The 18,580-nt window shown below is 39.3% G+C and overlaps 1 protein-coding gene across 2 annotated transcripts; it reads right to left on the reverse strand.

Annotated features, from left to right (window-relative positions):
• Positions 1–3,275: 3,275 nt before the first annotated feature.
• On the reverse strand, positions 3,276–18,139 carry LOC145908280 (uncharacterized). Of its 2 annotated transcripts, none has more exons than XM_082995526.1 (19): positions 17,982–18,139; positions 9,030–9,161; positions 8,803–8,976; positions 8,389–8,514; positions 8,198–8,326; positions 7,816–7,950; positions 7,549–7,674; positions 7,299–7,418; positions 6,959–7,041; positions 6,673–6,889; positions 6,315–6,455; positions 6,061–6,236; positions 5,849–5,997; positions 5,608–5,740; positions 5,353–5,453; positions 4,872–5,064; positions 4,682–4,784; positions 4,337–4,453; positions 3,276–4,208 (listed from the first exon to the last, which is right to left on the reverse strand). In XM_082995526.1, exons 1-19 carry the CDS (start codon positions 18,058–18,060, stop codon positions 3,997–3,999), a joined length of 2,646 nt encoding a protein of 881 aa, XP_082851652.1. In that variant the 5' UTR covers positions 18,061–18,139; the 3' UTR covers positions 3,276–3,996. The 2 variants fall into 2 exon arrangements, with proteins under 2 accessions (XP_082851652.1, XP_082851653.1); XM_082995527.1 differs by lacking the exons at positions 3,276–4,208; positions 4,337–4,453; positions 4,682–4,784; ... (13 more) ...; positions 8,803–8,976; positions 9,030–9,161 and adding exons at positions 10,393–11,347; positions 11,496–11,612; positions 11,878–11,977; ... (13 more) ...; positions 17,380–17,553; positions 17,629–17,760.
• Between the last annotated feature and the right edge of the window lie 441 nt (positions 18,140–18,580).

An 18,580-nucleotide genomic window follows, 5' to 3' on the forward strand; every position in this document is an offset into this window, starting at 1 on the left:
CCTTGTACAGTCGATCTTCATGAGTACCGAAACGTCGAACAACTAAATAGTGTTTTGCCAGACGAGATTGTGCGTTTACTGTCAACACCACAACAACTAATTTCGATCACAAACATTAATGGGTCGAATCTTTTCAGCCCGCAGAGGTTGAAATTATAGATTCCATGCAGTTGCGCTCGATTCCAAGCAGCGCAGGTTTTAATCCTCTGGATGACTGTACGAAAAGGCCAATTGGATTGCTTCGCGCCATTGCTAGCATCGTGCTGGAGCAGAAGAAGTTTCGACAATGCTTTGTAGCATATCACACCTCAACTCTCTTTGGCTATAAAAATTTTCCACTCATTTGCATTGAAGTTATGTGACGCTTTGTACAGAAAAACCCACCAGATGTCGCTGCCATACAATAGCCTGTCTTGCATTCCGGTCATTGGAAAGAAGTTTTAAATGTCTATGTTCGTTCATAACAAAGAAGGAAATGCCGCATGGGCGCAAGCTGTGAACAATGTCCTTGTAACTAATTGCTTCGTTTCTTCTTTTCTCCCCAACGTTTTGTGGTTTGTAAAAAACATTTTTTCAATGTAACTTGAGCAACGTGAGGTTTAACAAAAATAATTTGCGTGCAACTTTGTTTTGTCAAAGTACCTTCAGGTGCAGTGGTAACAGATTTGTTGGAGCTAAATTCTCTTTGTTAGGCACTCTTTTGTGAAAGACTGACCTACGTATTACAAAAAGTACACTAGCTTTCGCGAGTTCCCCTCGTTTCCTCAGGTGTAAATAAACACAATGCAACACAAGAAAACAACAAGCGCAAGGCGGTCGAAAATTTGTTGGAGTGAGTGCTTTGGCTCGCATTTGATTTTCTGACCGACGCTTTTTGCGCTTGTTTGCAAAAACACGAAATTAAATGTTTCAAAAATAGTTGTTTGTAAAAATGTTGAAACAAATGCATAAAATACTAACATGACGGAAATGAAAATGAAACCGAATGTGCAGGTCGCTTGTATTGGTTTGTACAAAACGTTGAAGGCGTATGACGAAATAGTCGCAACACTCGTTATGATGACGTCAGCAGCCTATACAGACGAATTGTTAATTGATTTCAAATCCGGATTTTCCAATGGCCGCCACTTCCGTGGACAAATCTGCCAACGTCACAAACTCAACAAACATCTCAAAGTTCAGTCGTCTAAATGCAAGAAGACATCTTGACAACGCAATTATGTGCATCTATTTTGGTCACCGTGCGAAAAGGCTTCGTTCCTATACAAACTCAATTAACCTACGACTAAATTGACGCCCTTCTCGACAAGATTCAATACGTCAACTACTAATTCAATTAAGCGTCAATGTCACAGTGTCCTAGAACCGAATGCAGAACGAAGTCTGATTACTAATCAAATTAAGTACGAAAAAATGACCAAAACCATGGCCACGTCTTTTCAGTGCGTGATCAACACCGCTTTGCACGGATGCCGCTACATAAGGGGCGAGGTTTATTTTGTTCAAACTTAGACCACTGCTACATTCTCTTTCGCCAGCAGTCGACATTTTGAAATGAATTCTTCCGCACGCGAAATCGCTTCGTCGGATTATTACAGTTCATAAAGGAACAACTGCACCGTAGATAAAGTGAAAACCTACCTTTAAAAAGTGACACAGTGGAATTATAAACACAAGAAAAACGCGCTAAATACTGTAAAATTATCATATAAATCTAATAATTATTTAAATTGCAGTCACCCACCCACTATAATCACATAAAACCTCAAACAGCAAAATTAGTATTGAAGTTAAAAACGAATAGTAAAATTTTGTTTAAACTGTTGGTTTGTAATATGTTTAGCTATTTGCAAAGAGTCAAAGAATTTCGTTCATTTCATCGTTCCATCGTTCATTTGGAAAAGTTCAATCGCCCGTAATTATGACCAGCCCGAGGCCATAGAAATACGCTTGTGGAGCACGGTGTATAGGTGCAAACTGTTAAAATCATAGACACTTTTATGATATGTTCTATGCGGCGATTCCGGGACCTACAAAAGCTGCTTTAATATGCTTTAATATGCTGCTTTAATACACCTGATAAGATTTTGTTTTTCTTCTATTTTGCTCTTGTACCATGGGTCAGTTCAACCAGGAATGTCGATTAAATTCAGTGTGGTAAACTTAGCTGGGGGGACAAAAGTCGCACTCGTAAATGTTAACTATGCGGCTTTGATCCACCCATAGCCACTTGGCAACTATGACACTGTGACCACACGATCGATGCCATATGTATGACCGACGAGAAAAAGACTTCTTTCGTACAGGGAGATTCTCCTTTGGTCTACAAAAATTTGTGTAAAATCCGTCGGTCTTGCAGAAATCCCACTCAAGTGCCTCAGCATTAATCCATCATATGTCTGCGTTTCCTGTAAAGATAGAATCAGCCGCAGCAATATTCAATACAATAAAGTTACTATATTATTGGGGGCCAACAGCAGGTAAGGTTGTCCCGTTCATCCCGCTGGCGTCTTGTCGTGTTTAACTTCGAGATATTCGTCGATCCATACCCCTTAGGTTAAGTCAAGTATCTTTTACGGGCACTTTTTTAGGACTGAAAATTCCCGTTTCACTGGGTGGCTACCCACACAGCTAAAAATATTTTCACTTTGATGTCCAAACGCACACACACATGTAAACCCAGGAGCTAATTACATTCAGTCCAAATTAAGTCACCTTTAACGATTTTAATGAGATTGGTTGCCTTGGTCATCTCTTATTACGCAACCAAAACATTGCTTGTGTCATATTTTTACCTATGGGAGACCTGTGGGTGTTTTGCCCGGTGTTCATTCCAATAATATAACACAAGTGAGGCGTGGAGCTTAAGGGTTGGACCATTATAGCTTATGTAAACACTTACATACCTCTCCCAAATGGCGTAAATTATATTGGTGAGTGTGTGCTATCATAGCACGGGTTGCCTGGATTTGAGAGTGGCTGTACCATGTATTTTTAAACCATCTGCCGTTATGAATACTCGGTAATCGTTAATATAACTCTTGTGGTAAAGCCGTTGTGTCTGAGATGTTTACCATCATAACACAAACGAAATTGGGGTAAAACGTATTTACGTGTAAAGGTATAGGAGCCTTAAGTCCTATAGGATTACTTCATTAGTATGTAAAGCATGAATTCATTGTCCTTTGAAACTTGCTTTTGGTGTTTAGACAACTACCTTCTTTTGTGTTTGTGTGCTTTATTTATTGTGTTTACGTACGTGGCCACTCGGTACAGCATACAACAGCAATCGGCTACATTGTATTCGATTCGTAAGAACGACAACAAACAATAAAAATAGAAGGTCACATGTCAAAACTGTGTCATAGCAAGCAGTGTCAGTCCGAAACGAACATCTTTAAAACTCGAATTGCAACTTTTTGCAAGTTGTTGATTTCCACGAACGTATCGCGATATTCTTGGGACCGATAAAAACAACGGTAATCGCAACAACTTCGAAAAAGTCGTACTAGAGGTTTGAAATTCTACTGCTTTACACCAGTTTCCGACTAAAATACGGAAAAACAGCTTCGACAGTTTTGACACGAAGTGGTAACTGATACTGAACATTTGTTTTTTCAAAAATATCACATTGTTGGTGGTTGGCAAAGGCCTAAATGCAAAAACAAATAATTTAAAAATATATTTCAGGGATTATTGGGACAAAAAATTCGGTTTGGGAGTGGTTGTAGGCAATGAATCGTTTTCTAACATCTTCCTAAGACTGCAGATCTCATGTTTTAGAGAAAGGAAATCCTTCTCATCGTCAAAGCTTATCAACCTTTTGACATGATCCAGGGCTTTCGCTTCAGCTCGTCTTCGTAAACATGCTTGTGAGTACTTGTGCAAAGCCCTGTGCGTTACGTTGGTCGAAGTTTCCTTTAAATATTGTACTACGTATATTACAAGTGTTGAAGTGAAGTTTCGAAAAATCGTGAACCGCGAGGGCTCAGAAATCTATTTAATGATTGCGTTTGAGTTCACGTAGCTCTGTTCGTAATCTTTGCCGTGGCTCTGTCTCCTCTTCAAGGCAAAAACAACAATAAGTGTCGCGACCAACGCGAACATGACGACCGCAAGGCCGATGAGAATCCAAAGCACGCTTCGATCTTCATCGTTTGTAACTGGTGGGAAACTTCGATCTTCATCATTACCGATTACTCTCGTAACTGTTGGGAAACATGAGTCAAATCATTGAAAAACATATACTGTAGTATAAAAAACCTACTGTGATGAAAAACATTATTGCACTTCCTTAAAATTAAGATTTTAACAATACAGTTTCATTATTCTGTACCTTGGCATCTTCCAGCTGCGTCCTTGAATGCTCCGTCTCCACAAACGCATTGTTCAGCTCTTGCGGCGTCCAACACACAAATTCCAACTTCACCACAGTCTTTACTGCATGCATCCTCTGCAAACCATATTTTCGTTACTTTTGATTGTGCAGCGTTTGCTTTGGTTTTGTGACCGCGTTGTGCAATGCTAAATTAATTCCTTTATATAAGCATCGACTTAATTTTATTAAACATAGATGAACTCATGTAAATAAGTTTAGATTTTTCCCTGAAATGTTAACGCCCATCATTTATGTCTATTGTAAATCACACTGATTTATGTTGGGTATCTTGCTAAAGTTTACCTTCTTTTCTTTGAAAGAACGCTGTGGCTTCGCCTGTTTCTTCAGTCTCCCGTTTTACTTTAATCAAAACAGCCGATCGTCGCCGTCTTCCAGAAGCACCGCACTGCGAGAAGAGCAAGCTATGACGATTCCGCAGATTTTAATTTTTGATAAAAACTTGTGATGAGATATTGATACAACGAACGCTTACGTTTGGTGTACATGAAGTTCCCCCTGTTTCGACGCAGAGCTCCACAACAAACTCTACCCGCGATGTTCTGCTCAAACCAAAAAAGAAGGACTGAAAACTGATGATCGCATGGGAAGATTGGCTGTTCCTTACAGCTGAAAATTTATTCAGAATCGCCTCTGTAGAACTCGTAGGAGTAGCCGGGCAGTAGTTCCTGAAAGAATGAGGAAATGAATAAATAATAAACAACATAATAGAAAAAAATTAACGCATTTGCTGTCTTGAAAATACTACCACACTTGTCATGATTAACTTCCAGGAATGAGTAAATACAGTTATGAATACCTCTAAAAGTGTTTTGCAAACAGTCTTTTCTATTTGCAATAGCACTGTTTACAAAACTTTGTGCACCACATAGTATTTGGCTCCGTTCAAAATACTCGAACGAAAAATTTAACACGTCTTTGTCACTTATGTATTTTCTTTATTTTTTTACACTTACTCCATAAGAGTGATGCTGTTAGTTGTATCTTCTGCTGCAGAAACCACAACGCGTTTAATTCGGATCTTGATATCATTGGTCAGGGAGGTGGAAGGGCCGACCTGTAAACATAAACGGTAACATGCATTTTTGGGGTGTGGGTAATATGACTCTAAACTGTTGCTCAAATGGAACCACGAGCAACTTACGGTTTTCATACATTTTCATTTGTTGTATTCTTTAACCAGTGAGAATATTTAGAAATGCCGAACTTACCCTGAAGTTAATCGTGGTGTCTGTACTAACTGGGCCGGTCAACGGTGTTGCTAGGCTACCGTCAGCAAACGGTTCTGCTTGAAACTGCACGGGCTGCGAAAGTGGTGTTTGTTGATCTGGTCCGTTCACCACGCTTAACAACAGCACCATTAATTTGACTAACCGTAAACTTTCAACTACATAAATAAACATATCTAAGACTTAGACGAAATAGTCTTTAAGATGTACAGCGAAAGCTTACCTCTTAGTGGCGTTGAAATCGAATGAAACGTTCTGGCTCTTCTGGAAAACGCAGGTAATGGGATATGTGATAACAAATCCTGTAGTGTATGTCGCAGTGGGATCGTCGTTCGTGAAATTCCAAGATATGTACACGCTGTTGGTATCGTCCTGTATAAAAAAAAATGCAGGCGTTTTTGACAGTCAGGCAATTGACAGTGTCTTTTTACTTACTGTTGAAACACCATCACATGATCCACTGAACTTCCAGTATCCGGAATTGTCGTTAGTCCCACCACATGTTTTCAGTTTCATGAAACTTACATTTGCGACCTGCTTGTCCACAAAGAACGACTCCAAGGCCCAAACTTCCACTCGGTCAGAATAACATGTGAAGTTCACGGGCAAAACTACATTTGCAATATTTATTTCAGTCTAAGCACAACTACGTACACTTTCTGTTGAAAAATGTCTTTCTGTCAATATACCACAGTTAGTGCCGTTCAGATCAGGTGTGGTAGAAACGTCAGCATACGAAGTGTTACAGACACAACTGAAGGTTCCGTTGGTGTTTGTGCAAGTGGCAGCCGTCGAACAATTTCCGTAGTTGGTCGCGCATTCGTCGTAATCTGAATTGCAACAAATCCGTAAACTCAAAGTAATCCTTTGACTTTTAGTTAGTATTTTGATTTATTCAGGTAAAATTTATCCTACAGTCCTTCCTATATTTCGTTACGCTCGTCTGTTGGGTGATCTTTCAATGCACTTACTTTGATTAAAAAACCCAAGATACTCTGTTCGTAAAACGACATTTTCTTGGTTTCACTGAACAATAATAACCCTTACCGGCTGCAGTGGGCATGCCACCATTTATCGTTTTAGAAGAAGCGGTGTGCGCCACCAACAGGGTTGTAAAATCGTCTCTCGAATGTGAAGTTTCATTAAACGACAACAACACGATGATTTCCGAGGAAGCGCCGCTCGTTAATCGCTCAACTATTGCTGTTACTGATGAGTAACTTAGAGAAGTTGTAGTTTGAATTTCGTCGATAAAGTCAACAATCTGAACAAACAAAGACGTAGTAAAATTGGGTAACTGATATTTATTGTAGCGCTTTCCGATAAATCTTACCGTAGTCTCGATGGTGCTTGTTGAATCCGTTACCGCATTGGCGACGTTAAAAGCCGCCCGATAGTCGTAGTAAAATGTTGACGCTAAAAAACAAGAAAATTCATTCGCGCATATGTTTCCACAACCTTTTCTTAAAAGAAAGAAGTATTTTCGTTCAACTACCATGTAAGACTATAATTTGCAGACATAAATTCAGAAAGGCTTAGTATAGACCCTACGGCGCAATTTAATAGCAGTATTTCAGAATACTACCTTCGGTAACATTATGAAAACCTATTACCAGTGACCTACTAATATTAAATTTTGTCATTAAACAATTTTTTATAAAAACTGTTCTTACGCATGCAAGACGTTCCGTTGCCCGTAAACCCACTATTGCAACTGCATGAAAAACTTCCCAAAGAGTTACTGCATGTGGCGTTGGCATCGCAACCGTGAGCCCCAGCGCATTCGTCGATATCTGAAACGAAGAAATCAGGACAATAAAACTAATGCTTGGATTTGAGCTGTAAATCTCCCAATATTGCATCCAAAAGTATTTCGAAAATCCATTACGACAAATCGGACTCGGTTTTAATACAAAGGTTTACCATTGCATGTCATTCCATCTCCGACAAACCCCGTGTTGCAAGCACACGTGAAGCTTCCAACTGTATTGGTGCAAGTCCCGTAAGTTGTATTACAGCTGTGGCTGCCAGTATTGCATTCATCCTCATCTATAAAGTACGAATTGAATGAAGCTAAAGGAAAAAATTAAGCGCAAAACACAACTTGCAAGAATATTTGACTTTTAAATTTGACCGATACTCAAGATTATGTATTATTTAACCCTCTTTCCAGTATTAAAGCCTTCTCACCAACACACACTATCGGGTCTGTTATTCCATTCGCAATGTAACCAGTGTTGCAGTTGCACGAATAACTTCCAGCTGTGTTTGCACATGCTCCGTTAACTCCACAATCACGACTAAAAGCTGTACACTCGTCAATTTCTGCAAAGAAAGGAAATGATCAAGCACTTCAACGTTTCCGTAGGATCGCAACCAGTCGATACTGCAAAGTGTTGGTTTGCAACTGCCTGCACAATACGTGAGGTGGCCACCGACCAAACAAGAATGGTTTCGCAAAAAAAAATCATAAAAAAATTATGAAAACATTCAACTATAAAAATTAGAGCAGCATAGTTTTTTTTTTTTAAATTACCCTTTAACGAAATATCGATTTACGAACAAATTTTACCTGCGCACGTGTAACCATCTCCACTGTAACCAGAATCGCAAGCACAAGTGAAGTTTCCGGCTATATTCGTACAAGTTGCGTTTCCACCACAGTTGTGAGTATTCACTCCTCCCGGACACTCATTAATATCTGTGATAAAACGGTGTAAAATGACGTGCTGTCAATAACAACCAAACTTCGCAAACAGATACCTTCACAGCTCTTGCTCGCTGATAACGCATAGCCGGGATTGCATCCACATGTGTAGGTACCAGGTAAGTTGGTGCAGTTGAAAGTCTGAGCACCACATACAGTCGCGTTCGAACATTCGTTAATATCTGGAAAGAAAAACGTGTTGATTTCTATCTAAATTCACGCACAGTCCAACCATTTGGATTTAACTGAAAAACAAGACGTTTTGAAATATTCTAGAATCGCCAAAAAGTTTAAAAAAATTGTCGCGATTAAATGATGTTGCAATTTGTCCACGTCCGACGATGTGTGCTTAGTAGAATATCGGTAAAAAATCGTGATCTTTGAACACAACTTTTTGTTAGTGAAGATCCAGCAAAATTAAAAAAAACGGAGATCTTTGCAATTACAATGCATGCAAGGTCGAAACTTACCCGCGCAACTTGTTCCAGCTGGGATAACTTGAACAGTCTCACCGGGATAACTTGTTGTACTTGTGTCACTATACCCGCTCTGACAAGTACACTGAGCGGCCGAGTCGCTGAAGCTGTCGTCGCAGTTCGCGTTCGCGTGGCACGGAACGTACCCGGTTGAACACAGGTTGGGAACTTGGGGACAATAAATGATATGATTATGGTTATCATTGTTAAATGCAACTTACTTAAGGTTCTATCGGCGGAACCGTTGACGAAGTCCACAGAACTATTCACATTCGCCTGAGTGGAAACAACAATTGTTTCTTGTGACGTTACTGGGACAATATGACCGGATGTAATATTGTTGATGAAGAAGTCTGTAATGAAATATGTTACTACTCGTTAGTGTTTTTTACTGCATAAGATTTTATAACTGACTTATGCTCTTAATTTATAGTGGTTCACATTCATATATATTCGATTAAAATGTTTTCTTTTATTCTTTCCAAAAAACACTTAACTATGCATGAATCTTACATGCGTTAGTGTCGCCTTGGCAAAATCCATATTCAAACAACCAGGCACTGAGAATACAAAGCAAAAACAACGATTTCATCTTCAGTTTTCCGCACTCGCAGGACTTCGAAATTGTTCGATTGTCCACAAGTAACGCGTTTACAAACAAACTATATCGCGCTGCAAAAACAAAAGTTAGGCTTTTATGTGTGAGACTGCCATGTTTGGTGATCGTCATTCTTCCAAAAATGTTTGTACTCTATCCATAAATAGTTGCAAATCCCGAATAGCAACAAAATGAAAGCTGATTATGCACCCCCAACGGCTTCTTGTAGTAGCACAATAATTTTTCATCATTTTTCAGTGCAACGCACTAAAACACCGGCTTTGTGAAAATGGCAGTCTAATGGCCCATATGTCTTGCTTTATATACCTTTCTTTGGCGTAAGTCACGAGAAAGTTTTCTCCAAGAGATTAATTAAAGCAATTAGGATTCACGGCAACTACTGATTGTCCCAGTAACGGTCCATGTGACTGGTACCTGTATTGTCGTGTCCCTGGTTACAGCACTTGTGACAGAACGGCGTTTTTGTCCTTACAGCATTGCGTTTTTTTAAAAAATACTTTCACACACCCATACTTTGACAAAGCGGCTGTAAAATGTGGTTTAAACCGCTCCTTTATCAACATACCTCGCCGCTTAACGCAACTTTCGGTGTCACGCTTAAGAGCCATCGAGCTATACCCGCTTTGTCACAGAGAACAACTCTCAATGGCATATAAGTTCAGCGCCAAACAGACTCTAAATGTTTTGCGTAGGCAAGTGTATTGTTTTTGTGGAATGCCAGATGGGTCTGTTTTCAAGCAATGCACGTGCAGACTAATTGCCTAAGCCATTCCACGCTCACAATAAATGATAAACCTAGTAAGCGCAATAGCGCGGTAGAAGTACAACTAAAAGCAGTGCATATGGCAGCGGCGCATTTAGAATTGCCCGGACAAATTTGGGATATAAAAAATGGGGTGGGATTGGTGGACAAAAGCAATGGTAAAAATTATTCATCGTTCCTCTTTCAAATGTCATAAAAAAACTACATTTGCGTTCTATTTTTATTATATATACGTACAGTGCCACTCGCATACAAGGTTCAATCGACAACGAATAGTGATTGCATTCAACTAATAAGGATCAAAACAAAATACAAGAAGATAGTAAGATCGTTGCATAAGGGAGTGGAGGTGACGTGTCGAAAATGCTTCATAGCAAGCAGTATGTACACATACGAAACCAGGAATGAAACTTTTAACCAGGAGTGAAACTTTTTCAGGATTTCACGAATGTATCGCGATAATCTAGAGTTACGTAATTATCGGCGCAACAAACGATTCGATTTTATACAACAAAAGTTCAACTGCTGGTCTTGAAAGTTAAACTGCTTTACACCAGGACACTGGTTTCCGCAATTACGACCCGCAAAAAAGTTACTAATCCAACAAACATGGGAAAGTGTCACATTGCAAAGAAATTACAAATTGGCTCGAAACAAAAAAATATGTATCATGATTTTTAGGGAAAGGCAAAAATTTCGCGAGTGGCTGTAGGCAATGACTCGTTCAGTAAAATTACTTTGTTGAAACAGGCAGATCTCAGTTTGGAGAAAGGTAGTCATTCTCATCGTCAAGTGTTGACAATTATTTTTTCATGATCAAGGGCTTTCGCGTCAGTATGTCTTTGTAAACATGCTTAAGTCTTTATACAAAGCCATGTGCGTTACATGGCTCGATGTTTCCTTTAAATACGACACTACGTAAATTACAAAGCATATATGTGAAGTATCGAGAAACCAGGAAGCTTTGTAAATCTATTTTGTGATTGCGTTAGAGTTGACATAGCTCAGGTCGTAATCTTTGCCGTGGCTCTGGTTTCGCTTGAAGGCAAAAACAGCAATAAGAATTGCGATCAGCGCGAACATGACGACCGCAAGGCCGATGAGAATCCACAGCACAGAACGATCTTCGGACGTTTGAACACCGGTATTACTCTCGACTATGGAAAGACATATATTTTAGTGCACATACTTGTTTCTATCAATTGCAAAACACTTGTGGTAAATTGTTTGATTTGATGCAAAATAACCAATTCAGTTTGTAAGCTTACCAAATATTATTATCAATACACTTTCATTATGTCGTACCTTGACATCTTCCTAATGCGTTCTTGAATGCTCCGTCTCCACAAACGCATTGTTCAGCTCTTGCGGCGTCCAACACACAAATTCCAACTTCACCACAGTCCTTACTGCATATATCCTCTGCGAACATGAAAACAGGAAGTGTTTTTCGTTTCTGCTTCGCACTTTTTTTCAGCTGAAGCTTCACAATACAAGTGTTACGACGTAACATAAATGCTAAATTTGTTTCTTTAGATTAAGCCAATTGCAAATAAACCATATAAAATCGCAGGCAAATGTTATATAATCAAACATGCAAAACATAAATTGCTTCTCACTTAAAACATTTAATGTCAATATCAATAAACCCCCATTGGTCTGTGTTTGGTGTACAAGGAAAGTTTACCTTCTTTTCTTTGAAAGAACGCTGAGACTTTCCCTGTTTGCTCAACTTCTCGCTTCACTTTAATCATGACGGTCGATCGTCGTCGTCTTCCGGTAGTGCACTACATATGAGGAGCAATAAAATATGTGTAGACACCATTTTTGAACTTGTACGTTACGACATATCAAATTAAAACGTTTAAATATGGACAAGTTACCGGTCAGCTACTCGAAAACCATTTTTGGTGCTTAGTTTGACCTTTTTCGTCTCTTTCATATGACTGTTATAAAATGTGTGCAATGATGCCGAAAGCAATGAACGAATCTAATCGAATACAATTGTGGGATTCAAATGACAAATCCATTGAGTATGAACTCACTGTGGCGGTACATGAAGTCCCTCCTGTTTCGACGCAGAGCTCGGCAACAAACTCTACCCGCGATGTTCTGCTTGAGCCAAAGAAGAAGGACTGAAGTCTGATGATCGCATGGGAAGACTGGCTGTTCCTCACTGCCGAAAATTTATCCAGAATCGCTGATGTTGCACTTGTGGGAGTTGCCGGGCAATAGTTGCTGTGAAAAAAGGAAAATTTACTATTTTTGGAAAAACACGATATGCCGGAAATCTTATTTTGATAAACCAATACTTCCACATGTTATGGATGTTCTGCCATGGAGGCTAAGAAATTGTTTTTTTGGATTTGCAATATAGACAGACGGTCTATTGGTGATGGTGAACACTATTTACTGGAGGCATTTGTGAATGATAATTGGACGCTGTTTGACTGCTTGGCCACATTGTAAACAAAAGTAAACACTTACTCCATCAGTGTGATGCTGTTTGTAGCATCTTCAGCTGCGGAAACCACCACTCTTTTGATTCGAATCTTGATATCATTTGGCAAAGAGGTGGTTGGACCGACCTAAAACAATAAGTGGTATTAAAGACACTTCCCTGTATTGTTTGATCAATCTGGGCTCCAACAAAGCCTTCCCAAATTTAGTTCTAGATCTTGAATCTTGATGAAGATAACAGCAACCTGTTATAAGCCTTGAGAACTGCTAGGTCTTCTGTACATGCCGCAAAGACAAAAAACAACAAATAGCGATGCCGACATTTCCCCATCTTGTTAAGGTTTTGTGAAACAATGATGAAAAATAACAGCGTCTTTACGAAGCAACAAATTGCGTGTCATTAGCCCTGAGAACTGGTATTTCTAAAGTCTTTACTTTTGTGTAAGCAATCACAGTGATATGTTTTGTAATTTCGTCGTGGTCGGCGACCAGGAAAGGCTTTGAGTGTGAAACGTCATGCCGCATAGACAAAACCACTTTGCAATTACTTCATACTATGCCGGTAATTTGCTAATATGAATAACACTGAGTGAGACCGATCTTACCCTGAAGTTAATCGTGGTGTCCGTACTAACTGGGCCGGTCAATGGTGTTGCTAGGCTACCGTCAGCAAACGGTTCTGCTTGAAACTGCACGGGCTGCGAAAGAGGTGTTTCTTGATCTGGTCCGTTCACCACGCTTAAAAAATGTAAAACGGTTGAGACATTTTATTGTTCCATTGTTTCAAGGTTTTAATGCAAAATGTACTATTTTGTTTGGAGGAATAATTTAATTGACCATTGTTGTTCACTCCCATAGAATAAATGAGATTCATGTTTTCAATGATATTTAACGAGAAATTAAGAATTTCTTACGTCATTAGCTTACCTCTGAGTGGCGTTGAAATCGAATGAAATATTCTGACTTTTCTGGAAAACGCACGTAATGGGATATGTGATAACAAAACCTGTAGTGTATGTCGCAGTGGGATCGGCGTTCGTCAAGTTCCAAGATATTTTTACATTATTGCCATCGTCCTATTTCAAAATACAATTCAGCCATCTTTTAAACCGTTTCGATTTTGTAATTTTTTTCCAGGGCCTATGTAATATTCCTGTACGTGGAATATAGTACAGAAAAACATATTGCAATTATTATTTTGCGTAAAAACTGTAGGTCACTGAACTATTGGCGAAAAATTTAGATCTCTATCGTCTCGTGTGCCAACTTTGTCCTGATTTAATGTTCCTGTTGCAGGCATATTGTAACTTGATAATCTGTTAAGAAGCCTTGTTGGACAACAGGCGAAACGTCGGAATAATGTTACGTTTTTTTATATGTACCAGAAGATGTTACGTTTTAAGTTTGTCCTGATTGTTTGCGATAAGCTATATGTACCATACATCATTCATTTCAGGTTGCGGGGGTTAAACATCTCTATACTTACTGTTGAAACACCATCACACGATCCACTGAACTTCCAGTATCCAGAATTGTCGTCAGTTCCACCACATGTGTTCAGACTCATAGAGCTTACATTAGTGACCTGTGCGTCCAAAAAGAAGGATTCCAAGGCCCAAACTTCCACTCGATCAGAGTAACAAGTGAAGTTCACCGGCAAAACTAAGAATACAGCAATGGTATCTTTTTGGTCTTGCTTCTGTCAGAAGTGAAACTGAACGAGATGATGTAGCTGCCAACTTACCACAATTAGTGCCGTTCAGGTCAGGTGTTGTGGAAGCGTCAGCATACGAAGTGTTACAGACACAACTGAAGGTACCATTGGAGTTTGTGCAAGTGGCTGCCGTCGAACAGTTTCCGTAGTTGGTCGCACATTCATCGTAATCTAAAGTTTATGCCAGTTAGTTAAAAAAAAAAACGCTATTCTGCTCTGTACAAGTAAAACATATGTATATTACTTCCACAGAAGCTTATTCTTCACAATTAGTTTTTGTTGTTTCGAGCTCTTTTGTTCAATAATCCAAAAAGACTAAAACTGTTGTCTTTGCCGTGCAACGAACTTAATTGCACAATGAATTGCCTTACCGGCTGCAGTGGGCGTACCACCATTGATTGTTTGAGAAGAAGCACTATGAGCCATCAAAGAGGTTGTAAAGTTAATACAAAGTAAATTGCCCCGGCTATTGAATTTGACGTGTTTGTCAATTTATCGTTAAATTCCTTGGATTTTCCATTTTTTTAAATGAAACACAAGATTAAGAAAACAACATTTTTATTTCTAAATAAAAAAACTTTTTTTTTAAGATGGAAATCGTCTTATTCCTACCCCCAGCTTTTGGAACGCTGCCGTTTATCGTTTCAGGAGACGAATGAGTTTCCAAAAATGTGGTGAAGTCATCAGCCGAGTGTGAGCTTCCATTGATGTTAAGAAGTACAATGATTTCTGTTCTGGAGCCGTTTACTGTTAAGCTTTCAACTGTTGCGCTCAGTGATGTGTAAGAGAAAAGTGTGCTGGATTGTATATCTGCGATCAGTGCCTCAATCTAATAAAAGTAAAAATCATATGTAAGCATCGGCCCGGTTTGCGGCTTGCTTGAAAGTAAAAATGTTATTAGCTTTAAACAACAAAATTTTCACGTTCTGACTGGCGCATCTTACCGTGGTCTGGATCATGGCAGTCGTTTCGGTTACTGCGACCTCGACAGTAAACAATGCCCGGTAGTCTAGCATGGTTGTTGATGCTGTAGACATAACACAAAATATCGACTTGGCACAAAAAAATTTTGATACTAATGATTAACGTCACAAATTGAAATTATTGACATGCCAATTAGACCAGTTCCACTGTAAAAACGACAAATATATTTTTCAGAAGGCCTTAATTTTTTTCATGTAAAAGACGGACTTACGCCTACAAAATGTTCCGTTGCCTGTAAACCCAGTGTTGCAACCGCACGAAAAACTCCCAATAGTGTTATTGCATGTGGCGTTGGCATGGCAACCGTGAGCCCCAGCGCATTCGTCAATATCTGCGACGCACAAATATAACGATGAAGAAAGTTATTAGAATAAGCAAACATTTTTTTATGTTCAGTTTCTGAAAGTCTTTTTTTTCCACAAAATCATGTCAACATCATTTATTGGTGCTAACACCAGTTGAACTTAATACGACGCAATACCCAAAAACAGTTATTAGCAAATTTATCCCCTAGAAAGTTTTGCTGAGTTTTTCAATTCCAAAGAATAAATCGTCAGGGAAATGAATCGAAATAATCGTAAAAAAATGAACTTAAATCGACGAAGATGCATCCAAACGAGTCGTTTTGAGGTAGCATCAGATCTGTAATTTTACCGTTGCATGTTATTCCATCTCCGGTGAAGTCTGTGTTGCAAGCGCACGTGAAGCTTCCATCTGTATTACTACAAGTCCCAGCAATAGGGTCACAAGTGTGACTACCAGTGGTGCACTCATTCTCATCTATAATATACGAATTAAATGAAAGGGAAAGAGAACACAAATATAAATTATATTAAACAATAACGTAAATAAGCAAAGTGGAGCCAATAATATGAATTGTGTAAGCTGCATACAAATGGCCATTGTTTCGTCCCTTTGGTCTCATCGGTGCAGCTGGTGTGACTATCTGACGACTTTTCTGACCAAACGGCCAAATAACGTAAATGACTAACAATACGAAAGTTATTGAAATTATTTAAACTAAGAGTTCCTTTTATGCCAAAAAAACATTCATGTTTTCCATAATTTCCAAGCAGTTTTAAGCGTCACGTAACGCTACAGCTATTACAAACGAATGTTAAAGCGATTTTAACTGAGGCTGAACATAGTTACGACAGCTTGACTGCAAACTTTCATCTCTTAAAAAACGTATCACTTCGCACATTAATTTTGCGTAGTAATATATCTTACCAACACAAGCGATCGGGTCTGTTGTTCCATTCGCAACGTAACCAGTGTCGCAGGTACAGGTATAAGTTCCAGCTGTGTTTACACATGTTCCGTTTGCACCGCAATCACGGGCAAGGGCTACGCACTCATCAATTTCTGCAAAAATGGCAACGGTGAGTTTTTGCGACAGTATTGAAAAAAAGACAGATTTCTGGTGAACAGGAAAAGAAATCACATCACTAATCTTAAAAGCGCCCAATAGTTAATGCTGGAAGTTTCCAGCTGTGCCGTTTCAAGAATCAGAGGCTTTTTTAACGATAATCACCTGCGCACGTGTAACCATCACCAGTAAAACCAGAGTTACAAGTGCACGTAAAGTTTCCAATTGTGTTTGCGCAAGTTGCATTTCCATCGCATGTGTGAGTATTGACACCAGCTGGACATTCATCAATATCTGTGACAAAACAACGTAACTGATGCACTGCAATAAACTTATACTAACCATGCTATCCCATCACTTACCGTCGCATATCTTGCTGGCTGATAACATAAAACCGGGATTACATGAGCAAGTGTAGGTACCGGCTAGGTTCATGCAGATAAGGGTTTCAGCACCACATATGGTCACGTTCGAACATTCGTCAATATCTAAAATGACGCAAGTGGTTAGAAACTTTTTCGTCGGCTTTTCCACGCAATTGTCCTGCTTTTTAAAGTACAAAAGATTCACGGCCAATAGACGCCCTGTGACGGGGTCGACCTCATTCTCAAATACCTTGGACCGCATATAAAATGATCAACCAACTTTCGAAACACACTGACCTGTACAACTTGTTCCAGCTGGGATAACTTGAACAGTCTCACCGGGATAACTTGTTGTACTTGTGTCATTATACCCGCTCTGGCAAGTACACTGAGCGGCCGAGTCGCCGAAACTGTCGTCGCAGGTCGCGTTCGTGTGGCACGGAACATACCCGGTTGAACACAGGTTGGAAACTTTAAACAACAAACGATACAGGCATGATGTACTGTAAACGTTTAATTTGTGGTAAATAAATTAATACAACTTACTCAAGTTTCTGTCGGCGTTTCCAGTGACATAGGCCCGGGCACTTACGACCAGTGTTGAATTGGAGACCGCAATTGTTTCTTGTGACGTTACTGGAGTGACGTGGCCCGATACGAGATCATTGATAAAGAAAACTGAAATAAAAATAGATATCATATTATGAAATATGCATTGCCACTTTTAAGGGAATTGATGAACGCCACCATTCGCTGAAGTCACCACAATGCAGCGGTTGCGCACCGCAAATATATTTTCTTCTCCACCCAGTTCTTAAGTTTAAACATAACTTAACCAGATCTTATCAAATTTACCTTGTGAAATTTTTACGAAAAAAGTCTAATCGTCATAAACTCACAAGCGTTTGGGTCGCCTTGGCAAGATCCATATTCAAGCAGGGAAGCACTCAGAAGACAAAGGAGAATCAACGATTTCATCTTCAGTTTTCCGCACTCAGGATTTCAAAATTATTTCAAAGTTAATATCGCTTCAGTTTACAGACAAAATATCGTTTATCGCGCTATAATAGCAAAGATGCGGTGATAAATCTATTATGTTTCGTAGTCGTATTGATTCCCTATACTCCATTGAACAAATTATATAGAATAGCAACTAACTTCGAAAAAATACTGATCATCAACCTTAAACAACTTTGCTAAAGCGCACAATTACTTGCAGTGTTAAGCAAAGTGACTGCAACGCAATAGCCAAAGTGACTCCACACTGGACCTTACCTCACCTTATATACCCTTCCCACACCCCTGTCGCATATTTCCCTTGCTGACGTCACGGTGAATAGGGAAGAAGGGGAAATGTATCTCGACCTATCCCCCACTGTGTGGATTTGTTTCCCGCTATGTTGAGGACCAAACTATTGCCATTACCCCAGCAAAATATTTAAACACAGATAATACTTTGGTTCAACGCAACGCGGATTATCTTTGCAATGATACAACA

This window comes from Ascidia mentula, chromosome 7 (assembly GCF_947561715.1).
Source record: "Ascidia mentula chromosome 7, kaAscMent1.1, whole genome shotgun sequence".
Classification (NCBI taxonomy): domain Eukaryota; kingdom Metazoa; phylum Chordata; class Ascidiacea; order Phlebobranchia; family Ascidiidae; genus Ascidia; species Ascidia mentula.

Coding starts and splice junctions, on each gene's coding strand:
- LOC145908280 (XM_082995526.1), bottom strand. CDS start 18,060: ATGAAATCGTTGATTCTCCTTTGTCTTCTGAGTGCTTCCCTGCTTGAA. Junction 8,515..8,802: donor AGCTGGAACAAGTTGCGCGG/GTAAGTTTCGAC, acceptor TTTTCTTTCCAG/ATATTAACGAATGTTCGAAC. Junction 7,951..8,197: donor AGATGGTTACACGTGCGCAG/GTAAAATTTGTT, acceptor CTTTCTTTGCAG/AAATTGACGAGTGTACAGCT.